At 29.3% G+C, this 22,656-nt stretch overlaps 1 protein-coding gene across 6 annotated transcripts; it reads right to left on the reverse strand.

The window, feature by feature from the left end:
- Positions 1-1,932: 1,932 nt before the first annotated feature.
- Positions 1,933-22,001, reverse strand: ABCG29 (pleiotropic drug resistance 1). 6 transcript variants are annotated; one of them, XM_029273300.2, is made up of 24 exons: positions 21,513-21,603; positions 21,347-21,371; positions 12,065-12,445; positions 10,384-10,593; positions 10,218-10,302; positions 9,982-10,141; positions 9,829-9,905; positions 9,684-9,737; positions 9,405-9,495; positions 8,687-8,988; positions 6,329-6,927; positions 5,857-6,017; positions 5,631-5,737; positions 5,385-5,538; positions 5,169-5,279; positions 4,881-5,047; positions 4,457-4,789; positions 3,820-4,110; positions 3,650-3,733; positions 3,433-3,566; positions 3,118-3,345; positions 2,866-3,037; positions 2,522-2,776; positions 1,933-2,414 (listed from the first exon to the last, which is right to left on the reverse strand). In XM_029273300.2, the coding sequence occupies exons 1-24, from the start codon at positions 21,559-21,561 to the stop codon at positions 2,145-2,147; spliced, it is 4,500 nt and encodes a 1,499-aa protein (XP_029129133.1). In that variant the 5' UTR covers positions 21,562-21,603; the 3' UTR covers positions 1,933-2,144. The 6 variants fall into 6 exon arrangements, with proteins under 6 accessions (XP_029129133.1, XP_029129132.1, XP_029129131.1 ...); XM_029273299.2 differs by having other exon boundaries at positions 4,881-5,044; positions 12,065-12,448; positions 21,513-21,599; XM_029273298.2 differs by having other exon boundaries at positions 12,065-12,448; positions 21,513-21,576.
- Positions 22,002-22,656: the final 655 nt, after the last annotated feature.

Raw genomic sequence — 22,656 nt, forward strand, 5'->3', positions numbered from 1 at the left:
AAAAATAGAGACTAAAATTAGTTATATACTCTATTATTTCTTTTATAATATGTATAGATGTGTAAATAATTATATTTTAACTTTTTAATAATTTATTTTTATAGTTTTGTGGGCAGAGATAAACCACGTTCAGGTCGCCGCATCCCGGTAAAACGCAGTAGAGTGGACCCCACACGCTTTTTCAAAATCAACTTTCGAATAAATGATATTTGAACCACGAAACTCGAAGGAACTTTCAAAGGGACCCAAGTTTGTGTTTTGCGTCATCATATTTCATAAATTTATACAAAATTAATTTAAAACTTAAAATTATATAATTTTGTGAGAAGCAATGTCTTATGAAATGTAATTTTATAATTTAATATTGTAATTTCATATCCTTTTGTAGTTATACTTTAAAATCACTTTCTTTCAAACTTGCATTTATTTAAAATAAACACACATCATGTATAAACAATTTTGTAAAAGTTTGTCCGAATACACACTAAGTTTGCGTCCAATTATTTCATATGTAGGAATTAGGAAAGGTATTGAACTTATTGCTCACATGAAAAAGTAAAGAAAAAAGGCGTAAAATAAGTGTTGTAAATAATTTATTATCTATCGAGTAAAGTGGTTGTTGTGGTAGGCCAAGCCCAAGTTCATTGGTGCACAAGTGTTTTCTCCCTGTCTGTTGGGCTCGTTGGCCTTTTTGTTTTGATCCTTTCTAACCTTGCTCACAAATAAAAACGTCTCGAGTTCAACGGTTCATTCCTAAGGCTAGTTCTATCACACCCTTAATTAAAAATAAATAAATTATCTGTCTGAAATAGACCCATGAAATTTCTCTTTCCAACATGATAAGGGATAACTATTATTTGCATCTATCCAAAATAATAATTTTTATGATTTCTATAGTCCCAATCAGTACCCTGTAACATATTTAAGGTGCATGAGTTTTAAGTGTTCTAATAAAATTCCACACATTGCATGCATGTTGCAAAAATAATCTCTCTCTCTCTCTCTTTCAGGAAAAAAAAAAATAATTTCTGCAACATGCATAAAAATTATTGGAGAAGGAGGGGTCAAGGCCCTGCTTGTTCCTATGGGTTCTTTCTTGGAAGGGTTATTAGAAGTTTTATCCATGTTAAACGGGTGATTTGTCGGGCTAAAAAAAAACTTTTGACTTAAAAATATTTTTCACCAAGTTAGTTGGGGTATTTTTCTTTATAAATTTAGTTATTTAGTTGTACTTAATGGTTATATTTATTTTCTACAAATCATGTATGACTGTATAAAATAGATAGAACAAAATATTATTATCTCATAATTTGTTTTCTTCGTATTGCACTATTTTTATTTTAAAGGCTCTTGGGTCATTACCAAAAAGAGGTATTACCAAAGAAAGGCTCTTGGGCCGAGAAATGGCCCGCGTAATATTATTGTAAAGTGCTGTGGTTTTTGTCTTTAACTGGCTTACTAAAAACTGTTCTCCCTCCCCCACTCACTCACATATAAACAAAATTAATTAAAATTATTTAATTTTGTTAATATCAATTAGCAATATTTTCTTTTTCAATATTGTATTTTATTGAAATTTGATATTAAAAAATAAAATAAAAAGAGCCGTTGAAATAAAACCTCAATTAAATAACAGATATTTTTTAATATAATATCATTGGATAGGATAAAAAATAGTTAATATTTGCCTATATTTTTATCTACCATTCATGATTTTGAGTAAAAGAGTATAAAATAGCAAGAAAAACTTACAGAAGGTGACATGGTGACCAGTGAGCAACACTAATAATTAAAGGGGAGATAATAAATAAAATAAAAATAAAAATGTATATTTGTAAGAGAAAAAAGTATGTAAGAATTTTTTTTTTAATACAGGACTATTAGTCACATTAAATATTGTTGCAAATAATGATAATGTTTGTAACAAAAAAGTTGACCACATAAAAGAACTAACTTCTTTTACGTAAATGATGAAAACACTCATATAAAAAATACACAATCAACATAATTGATATTTACTAAACAACCCCAAAATCTTATCATGGTTTCTAGAATAAGTATACATTTTGCTATCTTTAAGCATACATGAGGTACATTCACCAGTAAAATTTGCAAGAACATAACTTCCTTTTTCACCATTTATTTTATCTGGTTTGGAAGTTAAGTGTTTTGATGGCGAAGGCAAATATAAAGGCAAAGAAGACTGGAAAAGCGACCAAAACAGCAGCAACTGGCCCCATAAAGTCTGGTTTGAACCCATAATTGTCCTCAATATAGAACTTGATTGTTTGATTTTGCTTACCAGGCACACTAATGTAGTCCTCAATATCTCTATACTGTGAGACAATTAACCCATATACTGTCCATGCTAATGGGCAAATCCAATAATACCAAACCCACCATTTAGGGATTTTCTGAAATGCCAAAGTTGATATAGCAATTATAATGTTAGTGAACAAACATGACAAGAGTAATTCTTAAATATTTTGATGCACAATAACTGAATTAGAATGATACTTACTGGTCTTGCGATAAAGAAACCAGAAAAGAGATTGAAGAGTCCATAGAATGCTGCTCCCATGATTGATGCCACTTGGTGGTTTGGTGTAATGGAAACAGTCATCATCCCATAATATGTGAAGTACATGAAGGAGAAGAAACTAATAAAGAAAAACCAAAAGAACTTGGCCACTGTCCATTCAAAGCTCACCATAGCATACACTATGAATGCGAAACATATAGTTTGAAGAAATATATATGGTATTTCACATATAACCTGCCATTGAAACAATGGAAGCATATTAAGCCACATATACTAGATGCAAAAGAAGTTTCATAATTCTTTAAATAGATTCCTCCTTTAACCTGTCCAATGGCATAAGGCAAAGCAGAATACATTCCAGCAGCTCTTTCTCTGTAGAACACTGTTCTTTCAACAGCTACCACTGGTTGAACAGTTTGACAATTGTTAACACCAACAAAGAAAACCGAACCATACAATGCTCCTATAATGGTACTCAGATCGGTTGAGTTATCCCTGTAAAAATATGATGCGAAAAACATTAGTTGTAATGTAAAACAAAATGCTTAAGAGAGTCAAAGGTGTCAACTTTAAACCTTTTTTTGCCAACCCTCCAAAACACTGTCCCCACCATGAGAGCTGCAGCCAGGGTGAAGAAAATTCTGACAAGGTTATAATCTGGACTCCTCCAATAACTTATCCATTGCTTCCATAAACAAGATTTGAATTGTTCCCAAGTAGATTGAGAATACTGAGTTGGGAAATACAAATCTTTTGCTCCTGAAGGAGGTATAATTAACTCCTTTATAAGAGCTTTGTTTCGCCTACTCGTAAGCACGTAAAAATGTTAGCTTAACACAAGAAGTAAATGCATGTAATCTCACTTGACAACACAACTTTTATAGACTTACTGATACAAAGATGATGATTTGTAGTACTCGGCAAAGTCCATTGCAAGTCGAACTTCAGCTGCTATAGAGCTTACCTCTAACATCCATGTAGCTGGATTGTACTTATCCTTAATTTTTGGGACCCCTGGGATTGCCTGAGACCATGAAATTAGACGTTGAACTTGAATCTCTAGTTAAATTATTTCATAAATAAAAAACTATTATTTTGTTGTAATACCTCAAAATATTCTACAATCTTGTGTGAGTTCCTTCCTAATGGTCCTGAGTAGATCACTTGCCCTCCTCTCTTCATCAATAACAACTAGTGCACAAGAAAATATTTATCTACTAAAGAGCCACAGAGATAAAGAGAAGCATATGACACATAAATTGCAAGTTTGTTGGTACCTCGTCAAAGGCTTCAAAAATATCAATGCTAGGTTGGTGAATTGTGCATACAACTGTTCTTCCAGTGTCAACAGTGTTTCTCACAGTCCTCATTACAATGGCTGCTGCTCTTGCATCGAGACCTGAAGTGGGCTCATCCATGAAAATGATTGAAGGATTAGCAACGAGTTCAACAGCAATTGTTAGCCTCTTTCTCTGTTCAGTTGATAACCCCGTGACACCTGGAAGCCCAACTATAGCATCCCTCAGACTATTTAGCTCGACCAAATCCATCACTTCTTCAACAAATTTCTACAAAAGAGTAAGAAAGCGAGATTTTAGTTTCACTCTTATATGTAAATTTATCAAGAACATTAAAAAAAAGGTTTAAACTTTTTCAAAAAGCACTTTTTAGGAGATAAAAAAATATGAAGAAAAAATAAAATATGTTTTTTCATGAAATAAAATTAATTTATGTATAAACTAATTTATAAAAAAAAAAATTCATGTAATTTCTCTAAAAAAATTAGAGTAATTTTAGTTTATAAAAAAAAATCATTTTATTTTATTTTATTTTATTTTCATATTTTTTTCTCTCAAAAATATTTATGGAGAAGTTTACTCAAAGGTGTACATAATGTTATTGCTTAGTGCTTACCATTTTTTCCTCATTATTGACTTCTCTAGGTAACCGAAGGAAAGCAGAATAGATCAAAGATTCATGAACAGTAACTTGGGGTGAATGGATATCAGTTTGCTCACAGTAGCCAGAAATTCTTGCAAATGTCTCTTGGTTCTTGGGGAAACCAGATATTCTGACATCTCCTTCAATGTATCCACCTGTCTTTCTCCCTGCTAAAACATCCATCAAAGTTGTCTTTCCAGCTCCACTAACTCCCATTAAAGCAGTTAAAACTCCCGGCCTGAAGGCACCAGTTACTTCCTTAAGTAATTGTAGCCTATCCTCTGTCACTCCTTGTTCTCTCATTTCCTGTTCAAAGTTAAAATTTCCTATGTAAGTAAGCACCTTGATTATGAGTGATACAAAGTTATATTGAAAAAGGTGATGATGGGGTTCTTACAGCAGGCATGTCCACATAATAATTAACACTATCAAAAGACATTGCAAGTGGTTGAAAAGGTAAAACCATTCCTCTCTTGGGGGCAACTCCAGTGGCCAATTCATGTGTTGAATCAATGCTTCTTAATCTACTAGAATCACCTTGGCTATTCATTTGTTTCATTGCTGCTTCTCATCAAACGATTCATTTACAAGACAAGGTTAATTAGGAACATTACAAGTATCATATACAAAGAGTACACTTTTAGCTAAACCGTTCATTGTCAAAGTTATCTAGTTTGATATTTACCAATGTTTCTTCCATCGGTAGAAGATATTGATTGAAGGGCTATCTCTCTGTTAGGCTCTTCCTTTTCACTTGCTTCTTCTTCAGATATAATTGCTTGTTTTTTCCCAATAGCTAGTAAATCAAATTATAGAAAATACAATAAAAGGATTATCAACACAAAACAACCAGTGACTGAAGTAATTCATTTAAAAATTTAATTAGAAGACGAGTTCTTACGATTGAGGAACATAAGTGCAAAGGTGAAGAGAACATTGTACAAAACGACGAAACCCAAAAGTACTGCTGCACCTATCCAGTACCATCGTTTTTGAGCATAAACATCAAAGTTATTTAATGTAGCTATACCAATCGAGGTTGTAGGATCTGTAGACTACAAACAAAGAAAGTTCACGTAAAAGATAAGTTTCAAGTTAAGCCTTTAAATTGCAATTTCTTATACTATTGAAAGCTCATGCTACTTACCGGTTTGGCCCACCTTGGAGCAAACATTTCATTTACAGAAAAAGCATTGAATGCATATGTTAATGGTGAAACCCAATAGCCCCATATCCACCAATTTGGAATGTCACCTATTAACATCAAGAGGTGTGAACATTTAGGTGAGCACATTCTTTGAAAAAATGACATGATATATTATTCTGGTGATGACTTTCAACAATGCCTACTTAAAGCTTAATCAGTGACTCACGTTTAGGCATGATGAAACCTCCAAGTAAAAAAACAATAAGGAGCATGACAGCTCCACCAGTGTTAGCAACAATCATTGTCCTACAAACTCCAGATATCAGCCTAAACATTCCAGCCGCCATTTGTTGGACAAGAAAAACTAACAGCAAGTGCTTGAAGAACCTGAAAGTTGGATTATAAATACATCACTTACTATTACAGTCATGCTATTTACTTTTAGGTTTAATGGTGATATACTATCTATATAAAATATTTTATACAATCAACCAATTAGAATTCTCAAATTATATAACTTTTAAGATAATTATTATAAAAGTCAATAAATTAATTATCTATGTAAATTGTGATTAGATATCACCATTAAACCCTTTATTTGTTAGAAGGTAATCATAATTTGCTCAATTTTATGATGATTAAAAAGATATGAATAAGTTTGGATGAAAATATGAGTAAAAAAAGGTAATTAAGGTTACCTGCTAGCTTCAGGAGCTAATCCTATTGGGTAGTATGTGAGAAGTGTCCAAACAATAGCCTCAAACATAGAAATGGGTATCCTTAGGAGGAAATTAGGGACGGTGTAAGTCCAAGGAGGATGGAAAAGGTGGTCTCTGTGCTTGTAGAATACAGGGAGTCTTGCAATTGTGAGTGGTAGCTCAGCAAAACCATTGAACATGTTAATGATCATGGTATACAAAATTGCACCAATGTAAACTGCAGCATCACCCTCATCCCTTCGATGCATTTTGGTCCTAAAGAATACAGTTGCAGATATGATAGCCATAATACATATTTGAACTGTCTTGAATATATAGACAAAAGAGTTCCTCTTGATCAGTAGCCATTCCCTGTCCCAACATGCTTTAAAAAGTTTTTTTATGGGAACTGTATATTTATTGAACACCAGAGCTGCTCTATGCCCCGTTGATTTGTCAAATGGCACAGCAAGTTCATTCTCAAGCTGCATTCCAACATGGAATTGCTTGAATCTGCTTACAAACTCGCTCACTGCAATGTAACGGTATGGTACGCTTCTATTTGCCCAATATTGTTCTTGGTCTTTCCTTGAAGTGACCTATACAAAATTAACAAGTCTCATTTGTTTTATTTTATCCCTTTTCACATTTTGAAAATTGAAATAAGCCCTTTTGTAATAATTTATCACAAAATAAGCCCTTGGAGTGCATATTTATGGTATTGGTTGCACCTGGTTTTATAAGCATTTATTGTACGTTATAAGAAATTTTCCACCGTAAAACCCTACAATTAAGATTTTTCTAAAGTAAGAATGTTAAATTTTGACGAGTTTATAGTTATTTATGAAAAAGTTAGTGGGTGAACTTCTAAACAAATTTGATTCATTTTATTTTTAATGATTTCTTTTTATTTTCTTCTGTTATAGATTATTGTTGAGAATGATATCCAAATCGACTCGATGCCTACAAATACAACTAATAAAAAAAATTAAAATACCTTTTTTAGGAAATCATTCGAATAACTTTTGTACAAAATTTTCTTCTTCCATTTTATTAATATATATTAAGCTTCTTATTAGTTGTGTTTATGTGAAACAACTGAGTTTATGTAAAAGTTGCTTTTGGTTTAATTTTATTAAACCAAATTTAGTTAAAATTTTACCCTTGACTTCAATTGTCATTATTACAATTATTTGGTATTATTATTTTTAACAACAATGTCGTGTTTTGAAAAGCAAGAACTATTTTTTTTTCTTCATTAATATTATAAATTCAAATACAAATTTTAGAGAGTGAATCTCTCACACTTTTTACGCACATATTTTCAATATTTTTCTCTCTCTTCACCTTTAAAAATGCATTTCATCATTTCATACACTATATATTTTTTTATTTAGCAAGAAAAAAAACTCAGTCATGTTAAAGTATTCTCCTTTATTATTTTATGCTTAATTTTCTTAATTGTATATCTCCTTTTAACCTACACTCTTATAACTCTATCTCTAAATTGAATTTTAAAAGAAATTATTCATAATTAAAAATAATTTTATATAATAATTTAAATTTAAATATAACTTATTTCTTTAAATATATTTATTAATTATGAATTTTAAGTATAATGTAATTTTCATATTAAAATTAATCATTCATTATATATTTTAATTATATATATTATATTATATTATAGGCTAAATTATGTTTTTAGTCTTTTATTTTATTTTAAAAATTTATTTCAGTCATTTTTGGTCCCTTTAAAATGATGGTTGTTTCTATTTTTGAGACATGATTCTAAATCATTTTTTTACTAATTTAAAACATAAACATTGTCTCATTAGATTTAATTATATTAAAACTATTGAACACAAATACAATTCAAACAAAAAAGTGTCATAAACATGATAAAAATCAAATAAAAATAAGTTTAAAAATAAATTAAAATTTAAAAATATTTAATTTCATATTATTTTCTAATTTTTATCAGATATTTTTCACTATATTTATAAGCCTTTTAGATTCAAAAGTCAATTCAACTTTATAATTTTCATTTAGATAAATTTAATACTATAAGTTTCGCATCTTGAATCAATTAAAAAATAATTTAAAATAATGTTGTAACATTGAAAATAATTATTATTTTGAAAAGATCATATTGGTTCAAATATAAAAGATAAATGATAAAAACAAAATATTAATAAATAAAAGACTAAAATAAATCTAAAAATTAAGATAAATGAAAAAAATATAATTTAAATTATATTATACCATATTATGTATTTGTATGATAAAATACTAATTAATTAAAAAAATGAGAGAACTTAAAAAAAGGAAAAGGAAAAAAGAAAGAGAGAAGAGTGATACCTCCTGTAAGAAATCTGCGATGCCTTTTCTTTCGGGACATTTAAATCCACAAGATTCAAAGAACTCAACGATGTTTTCACGTGGGCCCTGATAAACAATCTGGCCCTCCGATATTAAGATGATGTCATCAAAGAGATCGAAGGTCTCTGGAGCAGGTTGGAGTAGGGACATCAATATGGTTGCTTCCGTCAGATGCACTACTTGTTGGAAGCATTTCACTATTTGATATGTTGTCGAGCTATCAAGACCCGTTGATATTTCATCCATAAACAATGTTTTCGTCGGCCCAACAATCATTTCCCCTAATGCCAAATCATTACTTTTTATTAATTACATACTAACAACTCAAATGAAATACACTTTTTTTTTTTTTTTTATCATATCAAAAACAACAAATTTATTACACTTTTTTTACTTTGTATTGCATTGAAAATCACATTAATTGAATCCTTCTAGTTGAAATTTAATATATAGAAATAATTAATTTCTCATGAACATTTTAGTCAGTCAAGTACACGTGGTCATATCTTGACCTTGGGGAAATATTAGATTGGATAAGCAAGTTCGTACCATCTTTGAATAAGTTGATTAAACAAAGGCTATTCAAACATAAAAATTAAAAAAATAATAAAAATAACTAAGACATGATCACATGAATGATAGGGATTTGGGAACAAAAGAATTTAAGAAATTTGGATTTTGACTTTGTAGTTATTACCTGTGGTTACACGCTTCTTTTGTCCACCAGACACACCTCTCTGCATTTCATCACCCACAATGGTATCTTTGCAAATATCAAGTCCCAATATCTATTCAAACAGCAAACAATAAAAAAATGATTTCTTGTAACATAATCAAACCATTACTTTATAGTTTGGACTTTTGCGGGTGTGTGGATGGATAGTTTTATAATATAATATCATAATCTGAATTGTCAAGGTGATCTTCAACCGTATGCTTCCTTGAACATAAATGTTGAGTAAGAAAAGTCACTTACTTTGAGAGTATAGTCAGTGATGAGACTACTTTCGGTTCCTTCCATTGCAGTGGCCTAAAAATGTTGAAACTGTGAGAACTGAGAACTAAAAGTTGAGAAAACTTTCGGTTGTTTTGTTTAATCTTTGGGACATAATAATGAATACCTTCATGAAAAGGTCAAGTTCTGCCTCTGGAAATATGCCAGCTTCCTTTTCCCTTCGAGCAAGCTCGGCTAATAGGTCTACAACAACATATGTGTCAAATAAGTTTCACGGTTTTGCAGTTATAAATTGAACAGGATTTGTTGACTAAATTACCATATCGTGTCCCAACTCCTTGACATCTAGCAGAGAAATCGAGGGTTTCTTTTACGGTCATTTCTCCAATATGCACGTCATTTTGGCTAATGTAGGCTGAAGTTTTTCTAGGAACAAACTCGTGAAGCTCGCACCCGTTGTAAGAGATTTCTCCACTAACCTGTTTCAATCAAACACCATAGTTTCAATGCACGTGATACAAATTAATGAAAGGGCTGGAGGTGGATTATACATACCCTCAAATCATTGCCCAATTTTCCAGCCAATGCCAGCAAAAGGGTCGTTTTCCCGGAAGAGGGGGGACCAAGCAAAAGGGCCATCCTGCATGGTATTTAAACAAACTTGAAATCATTTATTAAGATTGCTCCGAAGAAGTTAATGATGAAAAGTTCGAGGTGGTACCTTGAAGGTTTAATAATGCCTGAGACATCTTTAAGAATGGTGAGCTTTCTTGTCTTTGTGGTACTAATCCCACATAAGCCAAGAGCTGATTCAGCAATGTTTAATGAAACATTCGGCAGGGTCGGCAGAGCTCTGCTGCCAATATACGAATCAGCCTCAACACTTAAATTTTGATACCTCACTTCTACTGTTGGGAGTCGGATACCAACCCTGCCATTCAAAATATGTTAGAGAATATGCAATCACCAGTTTCGTTTCACTTCATTCTTCAACCTAACATTTTCATTTTTCATTTTTTTTATCACTAGCAATTACAATCACAGTAACAAAACTAAATACTATCTCAACTCTTTCATCTTGATTTACAAAGCTAAAAACAAATATAGCTATTTAATTTTTTTAATCTACACGAAATGGCCCAATCTAATAAAATCCAATTTGGTATGATTCTATACATCTGAAATCACCCAGTCTAATTCTCATGGTATTTTTTTCATCTTAATTTAGGCCAACAGATTTTAGAATATTCAGTGGTTAAAGAGTCTACGTCACTTTACTTTTATTTCGTGGGAGACAGGGAGTACTCTTATACCAAGATTGTTCTCACTTGTTTTTAGTCCTATAAATGGGACACTTTCTACCCCACAAGAATCACAAGATCCAGTATTTTACATATATTATCACTCTGCTTATTCGTGTATTGACTTAGGCCTTAGAATGCAACTACCTTTTACCTTCTTTCCCCCCTCCATTTCCATAATTAATCTGATCTAGATAGATAACAAAAAACAATCTAGAAGCATGAAGGAAGGTAAAAAAAAATTAAGTCACCCGTCCGTGTCTCTTCAAGAATTTGAATCCTTTCATGTAATATTCTCTCTCTAGCAACATTAATAACCATGAGATATATCTAATGACTCAAATTTAATCTTATAATTAATATAACTTTTTAAATAATTTATATTCAATGATTATTAATGTTGCTAGAGAGAGGCTGGAGAGAAAATATTGCAAGAAAAGATCCAAATTCGTCTTTTCAATAATCCCCACCTCTTTAAAATCGCACTCTTTAACATTGAATTTGATTTTATGTTTGTTAAGAAGAAATGAGAAAGACAAGAACTCTTTTTTGTTTTTTTTTAATATATACAGAGACAATAAAAATAAAACCTAAGATATGATATTTCGTGTTACTAGGGCGAGCTAGATCTTACGCTCATGTCATGTGCATAGTTAAATAAAAAAAACATTTGTTGCAACTTGGCTTGCCGGCCGTAAACAAAGTCAAAGTGGTATCATAAACTAACCTTCATTTTTGTTTCTATTCAGACGTGTAACCAATAATTCAAATCTAAATTACATAGAACAAGTAACTGTCCACTTAATCACAATTGAGTAAGTCAGAAGTAAGTAGAAGCAAGCAAGGTCCATAAAGAGTATTCCTTAAAAAATTTAAAATTTGAAGAGATAACTTAAAACTTAAATTATATATTTTTAATGACATACAAGATAACCCTGAAACTTAGGGACTATTTAGCTTGAGGAAAAAATAATAATAAATATTAAAAAAAATCTTATTAAAAACTTAAGAAAAGAATAAAGTAAAAAATATTGTGAAACAGAAAAAGAGCTCAACAACTATAGCTGTGAAAAATGTAGAGTTTAGTGCAGTTGAACTCACTTTTCAAGTCGGTTTCTGAACTTTCTCAAGTACTTTTCATTGTCTTCTTCAGCAACCTTGAAGATTCTGTCAATAAACTCTTGCCTTTGATTGACATCTAACTTTCTGACATCTACTTCCCTGTGATGAGCATGATCACCCTCAGCATATGTTTGGAGGATACTTGTTCTTAGCCTGTCATAGGTGGGTAATTTCTCTATGGCTGCCCACTTGAGAGCCTCTTCATCCTCATCAACATTTGAAGTCCTTCGAGAATATCTTCCACTCGCAAACACATCCTCCATCCTCCAACTTGTCCTGCTTAAGCTCCTACTTATGCTTCTCGTTAAGTTCCCACTCTCCATTTTATCTATCTCTTCTTCTTCTTCTTCTTCTGAACTACTACTGGATTTCAAACATATTCAGAACAAATTAAAACATGCATAGATGCTTCTTCTAATCTATCACATGCAAAAGAGAATATAACAAAGGGAACGCACACTAGTTTCTTGTTCAATGTTTCTAATTAACTTTTAGGTTGATATAAATATTATATTATGCTTTCTTAAATACAAGATATGCCCAACTTGCTGCATGATTTGCGGATATCATTATGTATAACTATGATACGCATGATATATATCAGTCTAAAATATATCTATACATAAAAGATTAGGAAAGTGCAAATACTACTTACTTGAATGTATTGGATTACTTTTTTGGATTATAGAATGGCACAAGGACCAAAAGCAAAGGAAAGGTTGGTTGTTGGGGGTTGAAACTTGAAACTTGAAACTAGAAAGTTATGTTTGGAAATGTATTATCTGCATATTTTCCCCTCATTTTTGAGAGAAGATTTGGAAACTGCAAATAATTTGTGCTATGAAGAAAGTTTTATATATGGTCTAATGATACGTACGATGCATAATGAGTGAGAGAATGATATATAGAGAGTGAGGCGGTCAAGAAGAGGCAGAATTGTCGTTTGTCATAATCCTATATTCAAATGAGACACTTGCTGACTAACTAATAATTAAATATTTACTATGTGTAGTTGTGCCAAATGCAAGAAAAAAGGGTTCATTCAAAACGGGTATGTTGAACAATGAACAACATCACTCTCTCTCTCTCCGTCTTTTGTGGAGATGCAGTATTATGAAAAATATGTAAAAATGTTATTCTTCCGATAATATATTTTATATGAAGTTAAAATATGGGTAGATCAACCCTTAGGATAGATTTAATGTTAAAAAGTTAGAATAGTATTTAAGATTGAATTTTATTACTGTCATTTTAATTTCTATGAATAAAAAGAGTAATATCAATTGGATTATTTGTCAAAATATTATAAAAAAATTTCCGAGAATCCTCCTATATATCATTAGATTCTTTAGAATTGATAAACTAAACGTTAAGAATACACCTAAATATCTTTAATTTTAAAAGAAAAGAATAAATTAATTTTGTTAGAAATTAATTTTTTATGTTTATTTAATTTTTATATTTTAGAATTATTTTCTTATTTTTAAAGTAAAATAATATCAATATTTGATTCTTGTATCATAATTTTTCTTTAAGAAAACTCATAAATAAAAATATATCATGCTATTCTCGACAAAAATATTAAATACAAATACAAAATATAAATATTTTTGATTGGATTTAATAATAATCAATAATGCATACAAAACAAATAAAAAAAATACAAAATATAAACCAAGACTTATCACTAATATATATATATATATATAGAGGAGGGTTCAAACGACACCGGTGTAACTTTTACTAAGTGTTACACCACTCAATAACTTTATATTAATTTTGAATTTTGAAAATCTAACCGTTAGATTGAAAGTTCATATCTCTTAGATCATATATATAAAAAAATTTTAAATTTGAACAACAACTTGAAGGTAATCAAAGTGTTCATATTTTAGTGTATTTTGAAATGAATATATTACGTCAATTTTATTTTATGAGAATGAAGTATCAAATCATTTTGGATTAATATAAAATTTTGTATATATGATCTAAGAGATATGAACTTCCCATCTAACGGTTGGATTTACAAAATTCACATTTAATATAAAGTTATTGAGCGGTGTAACACTTGGTAAAAGTTACACCGCTCAATAACTTTATATTAAATGTGAATTTTGTAAATCCAACCGTTAGATGGGAAGTTCATATCTCTTAGATCATATATGTCAAATTTTGTTAAAATTGAACAACAACTTGAAGGTAATCAAAGTGTTCATATTTTAGTATATTTTGAAATGTATATATTACGTCAATTTTGTTTTATGAGAATGAAGTATCAAATCATCTTAGATTAATATAAAATTTGATATATATGATCTAAGAGATATGAGCTTTCAATCTAACGGTTAGATTTACAAAATTCACATTTAATATAAAGTTATTGAGCGGTGTAAGACTTAGTAAAAGTTACACCGGTGTCATTTGAACCCTCCTCTCTCTCTCTCTCTCTCTCTCTCTATATATATATATATATATATATATATATATATATATAATACATAAATATTTCATTAATTAAAAACTCAAATAAATACAAAATATGACTCCAACACTAAAATATCCACCCCAATATCTTGATACTCAATTGGGCAAACTGTGAGCAATTAATTGGATGCAGTGCAACCTTTAAACTTAACAGCTAGCATTATTTATCAACTCTAAACATCCGTCATGAACGGATGATTAGGCGTACAATATCTTACTGTAAAGATTAATATGAAGTGTCCAAAACCCATAAGATCACAATGCTAGCAGGGTTAAGTATCATTTGATGAGGATTATGATATTAGTTTTTTGTTTTTAGCAAATTAAAATGTCACAATTAAAAAGATAGAGCACGAATGACACTTTGACCAATAATTTGGTCATGCATTATATGAATAAGATGGATCAGTATGTTTATTCAGATCAATTTCCCAGATAAAAAAAAAATCATTATGAAATACTAGTAGTATTGATGGAACCAACAATTTTCTCCTCCTCAAATAATTTGTTTAAGAGTCTGAATGGTATTTGAGGACCTGGTCAAATGCAAGTAAGAGTATCATATAGGCCTAAAAATCGAAGAGTTCTATAAACTGAGCAATTCAACATGTATAAATTGCGACTACTGAAGTTATCCTCCGTCTTATGTCACTTAATATATTTTTTTTTATCAAATAGAAAATTATTACAATGAAGTTTGACTAAGTTATTATATGTATCCTTCTCGGATTTTCTCTACAGACAGTTAAACCCAAAATTAGAAGAAAAACACACACACACACATTAAAATCAAACCTAAGCACTGATCAGATGATTTTTGAGGTATATAAGTAGTTATATATCTTTTAGTTGTTTGAGAATATTTTAACTGATGATATGGTTAAGTGAAAAAAATATGAATTTGGGTATTAAAAAAATTAAATATTACTTTAACATGTATTAACTCATATAACAACTAAAAATTAAAGAAGATCGGTGTATAACAAAATAAATATCAAGTATAATTTTATTAAATTTTAAGAGATGTGAATATGATTCATTTTTATTTTTTTAACGAGAAAACAAGAAAAACGATTAAATTAAAGGAAGTTGACTTGGTTTTCCCCCTCCTTAATTATTAGACCATGTCAATGAAAAGCAAACATTAGTTGCGTAATTTGCATTTCCATGTTATTATATATGGCGCGTGAGTGGTTATTTATATATTGAAGGACCTTAAGAAAATCGAAATATAACAATGTCTGAACAAAGAAACCCCGTTACCTTTATAATATTATTGTAGATTGTAGGCACATTACGGCAGCTGCAGCCTCTAGAATGTATTATCATGATTCATGGAGTTTTATTTCAACAAGGCTATGCTCCATGCGCTTTCAACTCTCTCTTACATAACATATATACTATCTTATTATATGACAATTTGGTTGACTATGACTCCCTTCATTGATTCATTCTTCACCATAAATATCTAATGTGATGATAATACAAATAATATTAAGAAATTCAACATAAATTTAATATAACTAAATTTAAATACGCATACTCTATTACTTAATCTGTGCATTATCGTTTTAAATAAATAAATTCAAAAAGACAAAAGAAAACTAATAAGGATAGAGGAATGGATGCACTTGTCATCATCAGTACTATTCCCTTTCTAGAAGCCATTTCATTAATCTGATTTGAATTTTGGTATCCATTTATTGCTCATTTTGACCAGCAAACCATCTTAGATTTTTCTCATTTAAATAAGTTTAAATATAACGAAACATAATCATTAGTCCAAAAATTACTTATTTAAAGCTATTTTCTAATAATTATTTTTAAAAACTAAAAACAAAAACAGAACCATTCTAAAATGAACCTATAAATCTTTAATTTATATGATAATACAAAAACTCCAGCTCATTACCCAGAACTTTCCCTCTGCCATGATTCCTACCCTCAGTCAATTTCATTTCCGTTGTTACGTTAAATTTTTAATACTAAATTGTGATACTTGCAAAAATTATAATGACAACTTATTAGTCATTGATCTGATGCTTTTATTTTATTTTTTAATTTATCTAATGACTTTTATTAAGTGGTTTGTAATGAATTCCTATGTATTCAAGTTTGGTCGTGACAAGTTATGAGTCTAAAACAAAATAACAGATATAGGCTTTTTATGTACTAGTATTTTAAAATATACATATATTTAATAAAAATAAATAAATAAATAAATGTCTAATTTTATTACATGAAAAAATCACTTATAATAAAATACAATAGATACAGAATATTACATGTGAATAAGTGTTTTAGTTAATTTTTTTTTCAAAACAAATCAAAATTTTACTAGCTTTATTTAGGTAAGTTAAAATTCGATAATTGATTTTTATAAGTAACAAAATGTAGTTGGAGCATCGATGTCAAAAAAAATTGATTCTTTTTTTTCACATTAAAGTTTTTATTCTTAGTCCCCCTAAACCCACCTTAGGCCGGCCTGTATGTACTTTGTTCATGGTACTCTATTGTCAAAAGGGATAAAATCATTATGAAGCTTTATGAAGGAGATGGATCTATTATCAAAGTGCACCTTGTAAAACATTCATCCTCTCAATTCCGATAGCTTCTCAATATGTGAAAGGTCAAAATTAACTATTGAATAAAATTCATTTTATTTTTACATTTGAAAGTGTACAATTTGTTATACCTCTAATGCACTCCAAGAAAATTGATAAAAGAAAATAAGGCCTGTTTTTTTTTTTAATTAACGTAAAGTATAATACATATTTATTTTATAAAATTCATAATTGGTGTGACTCAGCTTTATAACGGTTTGAAAGAATGGAGTTTACTTGTAAAATTATTTATTTTCTCTTTCATACCAAAAAAAAAAAAAAGGTGAGGAAGCACGCGACTGAAATGAAGCATTCTCAATCACGCGTCTCTTGGGATAGCAACTAAAGGCTATAGCAGTACTTGAAATTTGATATCCCAATGGTGAACATATAATATGATATTATAATTAACATAACCATTTCAATCTGTGAGAGTATTTAGTATAATTAGTTTATGAGTTAATTACCTATACACTGTCAGTGTAAAGTTTTTTAATCAGAATTAGTATTTTTTTTATTTTAATTTAATTAAATAAACAGATAAAAATGTACTATTAACGGCTCTGATTGACTTTACACTGGCAGTGTATAGGTGATTAACTCTTAGTTTATATACCAAACGAAAATTTTAAAACTCGAGTGTATTTTTTATTTTATTTTTATTAGTATTAACTATTTAAAATTTATAAATTATAATATCAATTAAATTAATATTATTTAGATTATTTAAAATTAAAAAATAAAATTTTAATTTATTTAAAATATTAATATACTTGTTTATTTTTAAAAATATTTACTTGTTAATTTCATTCATCGAAACTTTGATATTTTAAACAGGTTTTTAAAGATAAAATTTGATCATTTTGTTTGTTTCGATATTTAAGACATTTACCAATATCATAAAAAAGTTAAAATGTTCAGACTATTTTTAATAAATCATTAGAAAACAAAAACAACCGTTTAGTAAAAAAAATTAAAATGTTAATTTTGAGTTATGAACACTTTATACATGTTATAGTTTCTTAAATTGTGATAATTGTAAATTTTTGTTATGATTGATTGTTTATTTAATTTTATTAATTAAATAAATATTTGGTGATGTGTTGTTTTAAAGTTTAAAAGATTTAAGGATTAAAGAATTATTATAAGTTTAGATGTTTAAAGATTGTGTTGAGTTGATGTCAAAGTTGACCAAGATGAAAAAATATTTAAGATTTTCTAAAAACTTAAACTTCATAAGTTCATATCCTAAAAAATCTATAAAGGTGTTTTAGAGAGATGGACTTTGGAGCTAAAAGAATCATTTTCTTCTTCTATCTCCATAATAGTGTCTCAATCCTTCCATGTATTAGAGTTGTGGTGTTCGTTAGAGATTCAGAACAAGGGAGCAGAGAATTAAAGATTGAGGTTGTCGTACAACGTACAAACTCTAAGGGAGCATTTGTTCTTCATCGTTCATCCTTCTCTTTCTTATTTTTGGGAGATTCAAGTTTAGAAATCATAGTGAGAGGTTAGAGAGAGATTCTTTAAACTCAAGTTTTCCTTCCTCCTTCGTGAGAATTTGCCTTTCTCCTTTCCTTGTAATTATCCACTCAGCTAGTTGGAGGATTCGAGCTTTGAGTTAGAAGTCTCAAGTTCTTGGGTTTGTGGTTTCGTTCTTCCCTCCTCCTCTTTCAGATTGGATTCTCCAAGAGGTAAAGAAAACTTGTGTTGTTATGGATTGCATGTTGAATTGTGTTGTTTCAAGTTCATATAGTTGTTGAATCCATAATTCTGAGTGAAAAGGAAATGATGAATTGTTGAGTCTTTGGTTCTTGATGGGGTTTTGTACGTGCTTAGTGATTCTTGGTAATCTATGGTTGCATGTTGTTTTTTATGATGAAATTGTGTCATACATGTTATATAAATGTTGTTTAATACAATGCATGTTGTTGGGATTGTTGAATTTCAAATGTATTCGTGGATTTGGGTTCTACATAAGTGGGAAAATTGACACCACATCTGATGTGCCTTCAAGACGTCAGACATGACTCCAAAGAGGGGTCTCTAGTTGGAATCATGTCATGCATAGATTGAATGATGTCAAATGTTAGGAGAGAGACTCATCTCTACCTAGATTCACGTCGGACACAAGTGTGTGTGGTGCTAGGCATAAGTCAAGCAGAGACCTTATACCTGCTTGGGTTAGATGTGGGTTTTGCCACACCAAGCACAAGAGAGTGGAAGACTTTTTGTCTCAACCACGCTAAGTGCGAGTAGTTTAGGCCTGGGAGTGGCGTTGGGCATGGGTTCCATGAATTCTTATGTGTTGTTTAAGTTGTTTTCTAAATGCAAGGCGATGAATAAGTTGTATGATGGATAATTTATAATAATAAATCTATATGTTATGAGTTGATACGTTATGTGATGATATTCATGTTGTTAAGCCATAAGTTGATTAATAAATGAGTTGTATAAGTAATGAGACGATGTAGTGGATAGAGTTGTAAAGTTGTGTGATGTTTTAGTTACTCAAGTTGTTAAGTTGTTAAACTATTAGACATGTGACAAAGATACATGTCTCTGCTAAGATACAAAAAACTAGAGGAGGGTAAGTTTTGCTTTCAAAAATTTATATCTCATTATGTGGATATACATTGTTATGCTTTAAGAGCTCAAGTGTTGAACCTTTAGTAAGTAAGTTGACTTTTGAATGGTAAGTTATTGCATTGTCTCGACTAGGTTTTATGTGATATTCGTACGTGGATAAGGTCAAGGTATACCTATATAAGGATACCATCTGCGTAAAGTACGAAGTTGTGGACATAGTCCCTAAACGAGTATTGGAGGGGCATAGTACCTGGAGGATAATTGGTGAACTAATCTCATAGGTGGCTTAATGATGTAAGGTTATGTGTGGTAGACTCATATCCAAATTATTCTACCTTAATAGTAGTACTAGACTTCCTAGTTTAAGTGGTGAACCTAAGAAATCAAATTGAGTTATTAGATGGTCTAGCTAAGGTAGGTCACACGTTGTGATTCGGTAAGACCTAACCACTAAAATTATTTATTTTTGTTGTAGGAGATCTCCAAAGTTGATATGCATAATGTAGTGTGGTCTTGTACAATCGCTTAACTAACAAGTAAGGTTTATTTTGCATACTATATGTATTTGATGTAGTTGTACATATATTTATACATAATTTTTATATGGCTCGTGAGGATTTTCATTTTCAGTTGTTTATTTTTTACTTTATATAAATATAACTTACACGATAATTTATATAATTGTTGCATGATAACTTTAGATTGTTGTTACTACCCTATTATGCTATGTAATAATTGAGCTATAATATATATTAGATTGTTACAAAAATAAATAAAATAATAATTGGATCATCACTTTTTGTTTTTATATTTTTATAATTTAATATCCAATATGAGATGTCAATTTACAACCCATAAAATTTATTTGAATATTCTTTTATACCGGACTACCGAATCATATTACTATTTTATCATTATACACGTATATCAAGTTTTGATCTCTACTCGACAAAATTCTCATAATTTTCCTAATTTTTCCAAGTAATTTAGACTTATTAAACTTCCATAAAAAATATCAAACTATGAATACGAAGATGATGTTAAATAAGAAAATGATAAAAATAAATAAACTCTTTAATAAATTAATTAGATAAGAATATGATAAATGAGAAAAGACGGTGAGGTCTCCTCAAAATTAATCATATTTAAAACTTGCAAAGATATGTTGAAAAAATTAATTTAATTTTCTATCATTTAATTAGATAATTAAATAAAAGAAAATAAAAATATCCTGATAATTTAATTTTCTATCATTTAATTATTAAAATGAATTTCAATGCCTTTTTTTTAATTGAATATATTCTTCCACAAATATATTTCTCGTTGAAGTTCCATCCAGAAAGTTAAAAGAAAATTTTACAACAGCCAAATGTAACTGAGCTAACATTATTTAAGTACTATATTTTAACATAAATAACCCACAAGTAATACCCAATGTCTAGTGTTGCGTAAATATTAAATTAAAATTATTTTTTATTAAAATATCCGCCAAGAATATATATATAGAGAGATTATCAACGCAAGCAAATAAAGTTGTATCAATACAACTTACCGCATGAAATTCATTAAGAAGAAAAACTATTACCTCGAAATCTCAAATGTATAACTTCCTGAAATATTTAGATAGAAAAAAAAATAATAAAAGTTAAATATGCATGTTTTTGGTATATTTAAAATAAACGTATTTTGATTTTAGTTTTTATATAAATTTTTTTATAAGGGATATAATAATAATAATAATAATAACCTACCTATAATTTTCTCTCTTGAAATATGCAATATATCGGTGTTGCAGTCCATTTTCCGAGCTAGACTTATATTTTGATATCTCAAATTTAGGTCATGAATGTCTCTGCAATATAATAAACAAGTAAACAGCACTCTATCAATATTTTAGGTAATGCAATTTTTAAGTTGAAAGCTTCATTTAGAGATGTCTGATTAATAATAATAAATTATATTTAGAACAACATCAACAAAAACTACTACTTAAAAACATATGCCTACTCTAAACTAGAAGAAAACAAATTCAGTTAAAAAGGTAGAATTCAAAGTATCCAAATACTCCAAACGTTTAAACGCAAGTATTTTAAGATAGAATGTTTTCAAAATGATAACATAGGTAACCACTGAATACGAAGAAAAATTCCCAACAGATGCCGAAGAAAATCAAAATTATAATATTAAATGATGGAGACGTACCGTACCGATTGACGCAAATTTTGCAACTTTTTTCCTTTCTTCTCTATCTTCTTTGTGAGCATGTTGCAAGAGAGGATGAATGAGAAAAAAAATTAAAAAGAAAATTGTATGAATTTCAAAATTTTAAGAAGCAGTATAAAATGGACAAACTTACATTTGAAATTAAAAAATGGATGTAAATGCACACTGCAATTTTTAGATAAAAAGTCTGAAGAATCTAATTGAAGACAAGAAGAAGAATACGAAGAATGAAGTGAGAGAAGAAGAATAGTCATATGAGAAAGGAAGGAAAAAATGGAAAGGTGAAGAGAGAAAGAATAGGAAAAAAAAATTAATTCAGCAAAAGCTATTATCGATTAAAAAGACATAAATGATATCGTATGACTTTTATTACATATAACTGCTTTCAAATTTAAAAATTTTCCAAAATTCCTTTCCATTTGAAATCATATCGTTCCGTATGATATCAAAATATTTATAAAGATAGATAGATAAAGAAATACAGAACATAGATTTAATAATTCATATTTTATATTAAATTTTAATTATTTAATTAAATTTTTTTAATGTATATATTAAGTGTGTAAGTTTTAAAAATATTTGAATTTATATTTTATTAATGACTTAATTATAGTGTTGGTCCTCTTAATTTAATAGAAGAGTAATTTCAGTCTTTATAATTTTAATTGTTTA

The sequence above is a fragment of the Cajanus cajan genome, chromosome 10, assembly GCF_000230855.2.
Source record: "Cajanus cajan strain Asha chromosome 10, NIPB_CcT2T_4, whole genome shotgun sequence".
In the NCBI taxonomy this organism is placed as follows: Eukaryota; Viridiplantae; Streptophyta; class Magnoliopsida; order Fabales; family Fabaceae; genus Cajanus; species Cajanus cajan.

Excerpts from the sequence above, each read along its gene's own strand:
- ABCG29 (XM_029273298.2), bottom strand. The coding sequence starts at position 21,561 with ATGGACTGCAACACCGATATATTGCATATTTCAAGAGAGAAAATTATA. Across the intron at positions 4,790-4,880 it reads ATTATGTGGACATGCCTGCT|GAAATGAGAGAACAAGGAGT; the intron begins GTAAGAACCCCA and ends AACTTTGAACAG. Across the intron at positions 2,777-2,865 it reads TGCCTTATGCCATTGGACAG|GTTATATGTGAAATACCATA; the intron begins GTTAAAGGAGGA and ends TTTCAATGGCAG.